Below are 11,804 nucleotides of genomic sequence, written 5' to 3'. Positions count from 1 at the left end.
CCAATGTTATTAGTGAGTAACAGCCTCTAACCCTTATACCTGCAGTGAGTCCCAGGACAGGCAAGGATGCAGTACAGGAGGGGCAAAGGAGACCCACAGAGCCAGGGGAGCTCCAGGGGGTGCAAGGAGGAGAGAAGAGAGCTACAGGAGGGGATGCTCCAAAAGTCACCCCAAAATCCTGCTGGTCACACAGGTGCTCTGCTGGCTGCTAGGGAGAGCCCTGGCACAAAGGCATTGCTGCTCCAAAACACCTGGCTCCCAAGCACTCAGGCACCATGGAGCACCTTTTCTCTTCATGGGTGTACACAAGTGAGCAGGCAGGTGGGGTAGGTGAGAGCAACATACATTCCAGGAGGCAAGAGCTGATTGCTACTACAGCCCCTCCACCTGTAAAACATCAGAGCCTGAAATGACAGGCAGAGAGACGCCAAGCAGAGAAAAGGAAAAGGAAAAACAGATTTCTCTGCAGTTCTCATAGTGGCAAAGCCAGCAGAATTGCTGCTATGAAACCCTTTTGATTCCCGTGGCTCATATCCCACTGCACTGCCACTGACAGAAAATCAGCCCTAGGTTCTGGCAGGAAGGATGAGACAAGCACAGGAGGGTCTGCAGCATAAGAGTCTCAGCAGTGAGCTCAAACATGGATTTTGGCAGATGGAGGAGGAGGAGGGTTCCTGATGTGCAGCTCCAGCACCTGGAGAGATGTTAACAGCCAGTTTCCGCAGACAGGGGCTGTAAAGGATGGATCCTAAGGCTTTGCTCTTTCTCACTCCCTTTCCCACACCTGTTTTCCTTCCCCGTGGGGCTCTGGAGGTGAGAGCAAGGCTGGCAGTGCTAGGAGCAGGGACGCAGGGCTTGTGCCGACACGGAGGAGAGGCGAGTGCCGGCTGCTAGCTTTGCTGCTCAGGGCTTAATGCACTAAGAGCCCAGCTGATCGCTGCTCAGACGCCAAGGGGAACCGCAGGCGCTCGGGGCGGCCAGGCACCCAATGGTGCCGCGTTTCCCCGACCATGACGGGACACGGGCTCGGGAAATGCATCGTCCTTTGCCTGCTGCCCTGGAGCTGCCTGAGCTTTGCCTGGAGCGATGCTGCTGGGCCCGGGACCGCCTCGCTCGGCGCAGGACACGTCAGAAAGGGGCTGCCCAGAGCCGCTGCCAACGAGACGGAGGCGCAGAGCAACATCTCAGGTACTGAAATGAGCGATCCCCCCTCTCCCTCTGCGGGCTGCCTGGGGCCCTCGGAGCCAGCGGGAAGGGCGCAGGGATGCGGTGTGAGGGCATGATGGTGCTTCTCTCGTCAGACACAGCGGCACTCCCAGGGCATGCACAGGGACCGCAAGGCTTCCGTGATATGGGAGAGATGTGTCGCACCAGAAGCAGTCAGGAGGCACAGGGAGGAAAGTCGACACTTAATGTTTTCCTTTGACAGTAAAAAGTCCCCCTCCACGATAACATCCATGCATATGATGATGGACCAGCTGTCTGCTCAGGGTGTGGGAGCACTGAACACATCCCTACTCCTAGAGACTGAGCTGCAACCCTTGGGAAGAAATAGAGATTTTTTTTAAAAAGCACAAATAATCTCCAACTGCTGAGGGTGATTATTTTTCTTTAATCCACTTTCCAGGGCAAAGCACACACCATTCCCCAGTGAGTGAGACATGGCCTCAGGGCTGCTGTGGGATGACCACCCACCCAGGGCTGGCAGCAGCTCAGAGAGCCCATGTCATGCTCCAAACCATGGTGACTATTGGCAAAGGTCATAACAACCACTGCTGGACAATGTAATCATAAACAGATCCAGTCCAGGCACTCAGCAGCCTCCCAGGCACCGCTGAATTAACTCATACAGACATCTGTTAACAGCACTGCTGAAATTAGAGAAAGTCTGATCTTACTCAGCCTCATTTGTTTCTTATCAGCTCCACTGGACTAGAAGCCTACACCATCTCAGTAAAAGCAGAGGGAAACCAGACCTTTCTCTCACATTAGCTTTACTATTCCACTTGAATTCCCCACAGAAGTTACCCCTAAGCTAGATAAAACACATTTCTGCCTGCAGGTTTTAAGCTTGGTTAAATTAGAGTTGATCAGAGTATTTTCCTTTAATTTAGGCTATTGATACCCATGATGCCTGCTACCACACCTTCTTGGCCTCGTGGTAGAATATCCAGGTGGGGGGGTTGGCAAGCACATGGTAGGACTGCCATTCTTTTTGGAGCCTATCTAACTTTTGGCTCTCCCTAGGTATTAGTGCAATGCAAAAGAGATGGCCTAAGCAGAATAATTAGGTAGCTCTGAATAGCTGTGAGTTACAAACTAAAGGCTGGGAAGAAAAAAAGTCTCTCTGTCTAGCAGAGAGTAATATTTCTTTGTTTTAAGTTCCAACCAACAATATTCTCCCAGAATATTGTTATAAAAAAAACATTCTCTTCCTTTCCCTCCTAAAAATTGCTCTCTATGTACTCTCCCCAGCCTGCACCTTTCCAGTCTCACATCTGCTGTTCAGTAGCTGCTCACACTGGAGAGTCTGCAACTGAAAAGCTTATTTTCCAGATAAAGCTGCTAGACTTTCTAAGGTATTTCTTTTGGACTATGCAAAAAACCACACACATGAAAAAAAAAAAAAAAAAAAAAAAAACAACCACAAAACAAAAAAAAAAAGAACCCAAACTACCAAACAACAAAAAACCAAACAACAATGTCCCAGAGGCTTGCAGGAGTGACACAGGAGATTAGCAGCCCTTTCCACAGCGTCACTGGGGGGACCTTTGCCACCACCTACACTTAACACGTCCCCTTCTCCCCCAGTGCCATGCCCAGCTCTCCCCCCGCCACGCCATGGATACTACTACGTGGACAGAGGCTCCGGCGTGTCCCCGGGCTCGGTGCTGGTGTACTGGTGCCAGGAGGGATACCAGCTGGTGGGCAGCCAGAGGCTCGCCTGCCTCCGCCAGGACAGCACCTCATCCTGGAGCCACGCCCCGCCCCAGTGCCAGGGTAAGGAGCTCTCGGGCGGGACGCGGCCCCTGCCCCGCTCCCGGGGGGAGCTAACTCGGGTGGGGAGGGGCAGCACCGGCCCCCACACGGGCCCTTCCTCGCTCTGACCAAGGCAGCGGGGGCAGCAGGAGGTGGGGTGACCCGGCCACCCCAAACGGGGACAAAGAAGATCCAGTTTGACCCAGTCGGTTGTGGCCAGCACCGCTGAAGTGCCTGCCCCAGCAGCAGCACTGCAGCAGCGTTTCAGGAGCTGCAGGAGGCAGGGGGTGCCAGGGGTGAATGCACCTGAGATCAGCTCAGCAGAGAACCAGAGCCTCCCTCATTGCCAGCAGCTGCTGCTCAGGTCACCAGGCCGGGTCAAACCCGGGCACCGGCTGACACCTGACCCCTGGGCCAGGCACAGGGAGCCCAGGGCACTGCCAGAGCCTTCCCAGCAGGAGGAAAACTGAACTTCTCAGTAACCCGTACATGCTGAGCACGTGCCAGTTGCAAGTGACTCTCCTTAATACTTTTTAACTTTTCTTTTAACATTTTAACTTTTCCCCCCTTTTTAGCTGTTTTCTTTCCCCCTTTTAAATTTTTCTTTTTTACATTTTCAACGTTTTTTCCTTTTTAACTTTTCTCCCTTTTAAACTTTCCCCCCTTTTTTAACTTTATCACATTTAAATTTTTTCCTACTTTTCCTGTTTAACCTTTTTCCTTTCTACTTTTAGGGCTTAACGTCTACTACCTTTATGCTCTATGCAAGACACATCAAATGCTTTCTATTTTCTGCCCCGTGTGATTATTTTATATTAATTATCTGAAAAAATATGATGTATTAATACGGGTTTTTTTTCATCAACTCTCTGGTGTATTGAGCCGGCTGGCATCACCATGAGGTTTTATAATGGTTATCATTAAACATTCTCTGGAACGTCCCTTCGGGGTTACCTGCACGGGGGACGGCGGCCGGAGCAAGGGTGGCTCCCTTAGCCCGGCCCCGCTCTCGGCCCTTGCCCGCAGCCGCCGCGCAGCCCTCGGGCACCGGGTCCCGCATGGCGGTGGCCGCCTCGCTGCTGAGCGGAGCCGTCATCCTGGCACTGTCCGTCTCCTTCGCCGTGTGCTGCTGGCGGGACAGGGCGAGGAAGAGCCGCGGCGGGTGAGTACGGAGGCGGGGCGGGAGCGGCGCGGCGGGCTCGGCGGGAGCGAGCGGCAGCTGAGGGAGTGTCGCTGCTGCCATCTGCTGAGACACGCGGGCTGTGCCCACTCGGGACACTCGAGACCCGCCTGTGCCCTTTCACAACCCTCCTGCTCACACATCTGGAATTATCAAGCATAGGTTTAACGAGACCAAGTGCAATGTGCAGCACCCGGGTCAGGGCAACCCCTGGTATTGGTACAGTCTGGGAGATGCACAGATGGAGAGCAGCCCTGTGAGAAGGACTTGGGGGTGCAGGTGGATGAGGGGCTGGACATGACCCAGCAAAGGCACTCCCAGCCCTTAAAGCCAATTGTATCCTGGGCTGCATCCAAAGCAGCGTGAGGGAGGGGATTCTACCCTTCTGCTCTGCTCCAGTGAGACCCCCAGCTGGAGTGCTCCATCCAGCTCTGGGGTCCCTAAAGAGAGATGTGGACCTGTGAGTAAGGCCCAGAGGAAGCCACAAAGCTGATCAGAGGGCTGGAGCACTTCTATGAGAAAGGCTGTGAGAGTTGGCATTCAGGCAGCAGCAAAAACTCCGGGAAGATCTTACAGCAGCCTTGCAGTACTTGATGGGACCCTACAAGAAACAGGGGTACAAGCTTTTTAGCGGGGCCTCTTATGATAGGACAAGGGGCAATTATTTTAAAGTGAAAGAGGATTGGGTAAGGCTAAATATAAAGAAAATGGGGTTTACAATGAGGGTGGTAAAACACTGGAACAAGTTGCCCAGAGAGGCTACAGATGCCCCATCCCTGAAAATATTCAAGGTCAGACTGGATGGAGTTCTGAGCAACTTGATCTAGTTGAAGGTGTCCCTGCTCCTTGCAGTGGGGTCACTTTATTGTTCTATGATTCTGTGGGCCTGGTGATCTACAAAAAGCTCCTCATTATCAGAGGAAGAAGGGAACAGACAGTAGGTGGAGGATGGTTAATAGGAATATCACTCTTCTGAGGCTAAGTTGAGTGCACAGCCCAGGGCTGGGGAGGGAAAGGAGGAGCACTCTTCTCTGGAAATAGCTGGGAGAAAAGTCACCAAAAGCTGGGTGGGAAGTAGGACTGGGCAAACAGAGGTAGCAGGACCACAGCCATAGAGAATCATCTCAGCAGCAGCAGCGCCCAGTTTGCCTGGCATACGCTACAGTCCAGCAAGGCCTCTTTTGTATCCTGGGCAAAGGATTACAGTAACAGGGACCATGCAGCTAGGAATACACCTTAACCAAGAGCCTGACTCATTAGCAGAAGTTCACAAGGAAAAGGAGAAAAAAAAAATCCCTGCAAGCAAGAGAGAGCATCTCAGTCGTTCAACAGGCACCAAGCACACCTCTCCCCACAGGCCTGCTCTTCCCTGAGTGGTGCAGCCCTTATCTGCAGGGCTGAAACAGCGTCAGTCCTTCCCTCTGGGAACACAGGAAGGGGGTAAAATCATTGGGTGACAGCGCTGCCGTAGGATACAAACATGCCAGATCCTTCCAAGGGTGTGAGCAAATAAAAGCCCGACCACAGAGCCCAAAGCAAGCACCTGCATGGCATGTCTCTCACCACCCGGCAGGCAGCAGCAAAGGAAAGCCAGAGGACGGAAGCGTGGCCCCTCCACGGCCGAGAGGGGCAGGAACGCTTTTGGAAGACTCAAGCACTACCACCGGCGCGATTACCACCTGTCGGCCGTCTCCAGCTCCGTGTTCCCAGGGGCATTCGCAGGCTGCGATAACCTGGCTTTCCACAGGTACGGTTCAGCACCAGCCCCTGCCGCTGCCTCCCAAGCTCCTCACACAGGGACGAGGTGCTCGCAGGCTGCCCGCAGGCAGGAGCAGCCAGTGTAGAACAGCTCAAGTCCTTGAGCAGTCAATCCCCTGCTTCACCCTCTGACGTGCTCCCCCACCCAGCCCCGACGGCAGCGAAGCCCTTGCACCCGCTGCTCTTTTCCAAGCGGGAGGGAAGCCCGGGGCTCCCTTTGCCCTGCCTCAGCATCACTGGGTAGGCTGCAGTCTCCTTACCATGGCCTGTCCCGCTTGCCTTTCCCAGCAGCGCAGCCCAGCAGCCGGAGGTGCCCGCGGGAAGATGGCGCTGTGAGGCCCCGGCGCCGCTGCGGCCCGGCCCGGCCCCGGGCAGCGGCCCGCCCTGCCCTCTGCCCCGGCACGGCCCCCGGCTGCCCCGGCACGGCCGCGGGCCCCGGCTGCCCCTCGGCTGCGCCGGCCTGGAGGAACACAAGCTCTTCGGCAACTTCGGCAAGCCGGTTTGAGAATTTAAACTGCCATTCCACTTCCTTCCCCCCCGCCCCTTTTAACGCTGTTAACTCCTTGAGCTCAGGAAAGCATTTCGGAAGAGCCAATTAACTGCACCTGGGTTTTCAAATGGAGAAAACCTGACACTTCATGCTGAAAGACAGTTTTTTATATAATCCTTTTATTTCCTTCCCCTGCCCAGCAGTGCACATTTCAAAGAGGAGTTTCCGGGTTATAAACTTCTCAAGTCAAGTCTGAGTGGCCTCAGCTTAACCTAAAGTCTATGCATAGACTTCTAGGTTTTGAACATGAGTCTGATTTTCTGTTTAGGGCTGTTTTAAAGGCTGAAAGTGTAAACAGCTACCAGGAACAAAGAATGAGATTAGATATCTGGAAGCATTTACAATTAATTGCAGTTGAATATAGATAGAGACTTAAAGGGTTTTTTTGTTAGCATTCAGAAGTCACCATATCCTCCCACTTCTATACGGACAGTCTTCGACTTGGAAGATGTATTGACAAGAGTGCAGAGCTAGCCAGTCAAGGGGAAGACATTAATTTATCTTTCATACAAAGAATCTAGCACATCTGAAAACAAACAAACAGAACAACACCCACTCTGGAAGAAAAAAAAAGCAGAAAGGAAAGAAAAAAACCCCAACCCAACTCTTGGGGTTTTTTCATCTCTTTTTTTCCAGCATTAGGAATTCAAATCACCTGTATCAGAACCCATAGCAGGACTCAAAGAGCTAACCATCAATTGCATTCAGAAAGCAATAACACTGTATTTGTGTCCAACATTTCCTGGGTGGAAGTCCAGGGGCGTGCTCCAGGAGCACATGCAGGGCCTGGCCAGGCACTCCAGGACACCCGAGCCCCTGTTTGCACCCCAGGACGCAGCTGTGCCCTGCAGCGTGCCCGAGGCGCTCTGGGCACACAGGCTCGGTGAGTACTGTGACATCAGTCTGTGCAGAGACACTGCTGGGATCTCAGAGGTGCTGTGGTGCCAGAGGAGGGGCTGGCAGTAAGAAGGAGCACCCCAGAATGCCCTGCTGGCTCGAGGACCCAACATGTGACACTCGTACAGTCCTGCTACAAAGGCTGGGAGTTTTAGTCTGCTGACTTCATTTCTGTCAACATTTGCATCGCATTTCAAGGAAAGAAGCCTTAAAAAGATGCAAGGCAGCACTTCCTTGTGATAAGAGGAGGTTTGATAGTAGATGTTGATACTGCTACCACTTTTCCCTGGAATAAGGGCTAGGGACACTGTTTTTTTCTATTTCTAATAATAAAGGAATCTATTCCAATTTCATCTCCTATGTATTTTTTTTTTTTCACATGACCAAGCTATGGGAAGTCTGGAAGCAGGTAGTAAAACATTTACAGATCCCTGGAAAATGATGATGTTGGCAGTGGCCATTTACCAGCAACTGCACAAGAAGGAAAAAAATCTTTCATTCTCTTAAGGCAACTGATGCCTTAGAAAGGACAGGGAAAACAAGACCTGCTGTGAGCTTCCCTTCAGCTCACATCCTAACCTTACCTTCTCCTCCCTCTTCTTCCAGCCAAGTCTAATGCACAGGGAGGGGAATAATCCCGTTTCAAGGTAAACTGTTCAAAAGAAAAATTGAATAGGATGGGAATGAGACTTTCCCCATCTATTTCTTTCTCTGTTCCTCTCCCTTGTTATGTTTTAATGAATCCAAAAAACCTCACTACAATCTTCTCTCTCTCCAAAGAGATTTTTGTTGAAAAAATACATTTGGGACTCTGTTCTTCCTTGGATCTGAGTGAGGCTTGAAAACCAAAAGTGTGATTTTTTATTTTTTTTTTTGCTATATACTATTAGAGATTGACATCTGCTTTCACTATAAACTGAAATTATGCATATTGCAGATATAAAAATCTTTTGCCAAACATGTCTAGAAAGTTGCTGATTTGTCAGCAACTTCACATGAAGTGTCATGACTAAAAGCTGGCATTTTCAATAAAAAACTGACACAGTAGTTTTTGTACAGAGAAAATTGTCAACTTGAATCAAGCATTTTATACAATTGGTATTTTAAAAATTATTTACTTGACAAAACTGAAGTTTCCTTGGAGTAACATTTTCCTGACTTTTTTTTTTAATGTGTGCATGCAAACTCTGCTTCCTAACAAAACTCTTTGATCCCAAATCATTGTCCTAGCCAAATTTCTCCAGCAAGAAAGAGAACACAGTCTTCCTCAAAAGTCATCTCAAGCAGCAGGAGAACCAAGGGAAGAAATATGGGCTAAGGGCAGGAAGGTCAGCTCTATACAAGTTTCCCTATCTACCCTTTAGTCTTTGCCTCAGCTCCTTGAACCAGCACAGCAAGAGCTGAGTGAAAGTGTGAAGAGCCACACTCAGCTTCAACTCATGAAGGCACCATCAGCGAGGCAACAAGAAGCACAGTTTGCATTTATTTACCAAATGAGGAGGGAGGAGGAAAGCAACTCTATAGAAGCTTCCAGTAATTTGCAAACTGGAAGAAGCAAAGCTCTTAGACTATAATCCCATGCATTCTTGCCATGTTACACAGAGGTTCCTGTTGGAGCCAGCATCCACTGAACCACATATATCACCTTTTTTTAAATTTAAATTATATACATTCAATATCCTGCACAGAGCTGGACCTTGGAACTGAAGGAAACCATCTGAAGTGGGATGGAGATGCTGCAAGGCCAACTCATTGCCCATGCTGTCCCAGGCAAACCTCACAAGCAGTAGCTTTCTGCTGAGTGTCTGAACAAAGCACTCCCAGTTGGTTCTTTTTTTAAACAGGATTTTAACCTTCAGACTCCACACTGTAAACCTCAGCCTGCATGCTTATCTCAAAAGAGCTAAACAAGCTTTGGTCACAACTTGAAATTCTCCAGTGAAGGCTGGTGTACCAGCCTCCTGTGACTGTTCAGCACTGGCAGAAGAGATCTCAGACTCTCTGGAGATCTGGCCAAGATTAGTGCTGGGACCTGTAACATCCAAATACTAAAGGTATGAAATTATAAAAACACACTCATTGTGACCTTGAAAACAACAGCCACCTTCTGGCAGTACAAGCTTTCTACAGTAACATTTTAAGTGCTGGTAGGAAGAGGAAAGAGCTGAGCAAGTCTCATTCTCCCTCTATGCACCTCAAACACACACATTTTGGTCAAAGTTTTAAGTCTGAGGACTGGGAAAAAGAAATAGCAATCTATGAAGATTTCTCAGGAGACAACAGTAACTATGTGATGCCTGTATCCCACTGAAAGACTCACCTGAGTTGTAGGAGATGGAACCTCCTGACCATCAGATGTCAGGCAGATCACTCTCCCACAGATTTTAGATTAAAAAGGACTTTTCTGTACTGTTTTCCTCTGCAGTGATGCGACCTCTGTTCAAATGACTTCCACACCTAATGCATTGCATCAGACCCCCCTAGACCAGTATTGTTCATGAGCAAAGCCAGTAACAAATCTGCAGCTGCCAGGTCACCCAACTCACCTCAAACCCTCACAATGCAGCAATTCTGAGCACCACAAGTCACTCCAGCTCCCTGAACTTGTATGGCAACAACTTTGTATGGCCATTTCCATCTGAAGAGCCCTCAGTTTGCCACAGAAACATAACAGCAGTGTGTCTTGGGCAAGGCATAGCCCAGAAAAGTAGGGAAGGTGAACACCTTACTCATTAACAGTACTCTTGCATGTGGATCACAGCATCCTGAGGCTATGCCTTTTCTTACACTGCAACCCAAAGCTATGATGATACTTCACATTTTTATTCTTTAGAAGCTTTGTTTATGGTCTCAACTATTAAGAGAAGAGAACTCAAGAGCTCCTTCCTATTGCTGCCTGGAATCAAAAGACAAAAACTTTCCAAAAAATATTAAGAGAGGTAAGATAAAAAGCAATTCTTGAATGAAAGCTTTTCGGTGCGCAGATATGGCTATACACACACCTGTGATAAAGGATTCCTACCATTTTTACAAGTGCAATTAGTCAGTATATCCAGCAGGTACAGTTGCCCCAATAACCCACCCTCAGGTCAGCCCCAGGCCTTCTATGCCCTATTTCTTGTTATGTCTCAAGTTCTGGTGGAAAACAAGACATCCTTGTCAGAAATTCTCTTTTTAAGAATAAGACTAAACAAAATTTCAAGAATGTGTTAGAAAGGTTTAGCTTACTGTTCTAAAACGTGAGGGTAGGAAAGGTACTAGAAACCATACAACTGTATCTTAAAAATCTGCAAAGCTACAAATATACGAAAAAGCTAAGAATCTTTGGGCATGGCTATCAGTTGAACATCCCAAAGAAGGAAAAAAATGCTGAGATAAGGGCAAAGAGGAAGGAGCACAAGCCCTTACATCTGCATTCAGCTGGAACAGATGACCACACACCAGTGAAGTGGCAAGCACATCCACAGCTGGCCATGCAGCCACACGCTACTGGAGATGTAAAGCAACAGGCACTCACAGCACAGCTTCACGCCAAACACCACTGCACAGTACAAGCTCTGGCCACCCTGAGAACTCCAGCTGGACTGGAGGAGAGGTCATTCCCCTCAAGATGTTACAAGTGCCTACAAGCCCTTCAAGTCAGGCTGGTGACAACCCCAGTCCCCCAACCCTTCAAGCACTCTGCCTTCCACCTCTCAGCTTCTTGACACACCTCAGTTCTGAGCAGTGAGTTTTTATCCCAGCACAACAGCTTTCCCCAGAGGGAATTAGCCACAAGCAATGCAACATCTGCCAAGCAGTGAATTTCTGTGTGCTAGAGACCAACACTAGTGCCAAGCTCCTTTACAACTAGGTAGCTTCCACATGTTCTGAGGAAAGGGATGAACAATAAGTACCCAGGAACCACAAGCTTTTAAAGTGTATTTTTCTAAGCTCTTTTACAAGCATAAGGATGGAAATTGATGCATGACCATTTCCTTCCCACCAGAAGAAAAAAAAAAGCCAGAAATCTCCACAGCAGCATGACGACTCCACCAAATTATAAAAAACTCAAAACTAAAACAGAACAAACAAAACTACAAAGCCAAAACCATCCCCCATTTTCCCTAAAATCCAACATCTTCAATGTTTATGATTATATGAGCATCTAAGGGGAAAAAAAACTTAGTGAACAAGATTCTGTGATGGAGAAAGAAAAACAAAAGTTGAGTTCAGGAAATCCTCAGAGACAGGGGAAGGTGTGGCTTGACCCAGTCGGTTGTGGCCAGCACCGCTGAAGTGCCTGCCCCAGCAGCAGCACTTTTCAGGAGCTGCAGGAGGCAGGGGGTGCCAGGGGTGAATGCACCTGAGATCAGCTCAGCAGAGAACCAGAGCCTCCCTCATTGCCAGCAGCTGCTGCTCAGGTCACCAGGCCGGGTCAAACCCGGGCACCGGCTGACA

The 11,804-nt window shown here is 49.4% G+C and overlaps 1 protein-coding gene across 1 annotated transcript; it reads left to right on the top strand.

Annotated features, from left to right (window-relative positions):
* Positions 1–1,010: 1,010 nt before the first annotated feature.
* On the top strand, positions 1,011–6,422 carry LOC132073473 (uncharacterized). Its single transcript, XM_059472567.1, has 5 exons — positions 1,011–1,188; positions 2,812–3,000; positions 4,006–4,141; positions 5,733–5,906; positions 6,206–6,422. The coding sequence occupies exons 1-5, from the start codon at positions 1,011–1,013 to the stop codon at positions 6,420–6,422; spliced, it is 894 nt and encodes a 297-aa protein (XP_059328550.1).
* Positions 6,423–11,804: the final 5,382 nt, after the last annotated feature.

Source organism: Ammospiza nelsoni, chromosome 5, assembly GCF_027579445.1.
Source record: "Ammospiza nelsoni isolate bAmmNel1 chromosome 5, bAmmNel1.pri, whole genome shotgun sequence".
Classification (NCBI taxonomy): domain Eukaryota; kingdom Metazoa; phylum Chordata; class Aves; order Passeriformes; family Passerellidae; genus Ammospiza; species Ammospiza nelsoni.
The sequence above is the reverse complement of the archived record's forward strand: the minus strand, read 5'-3'. Positions and strand labels throughout refer to the sequence as shown.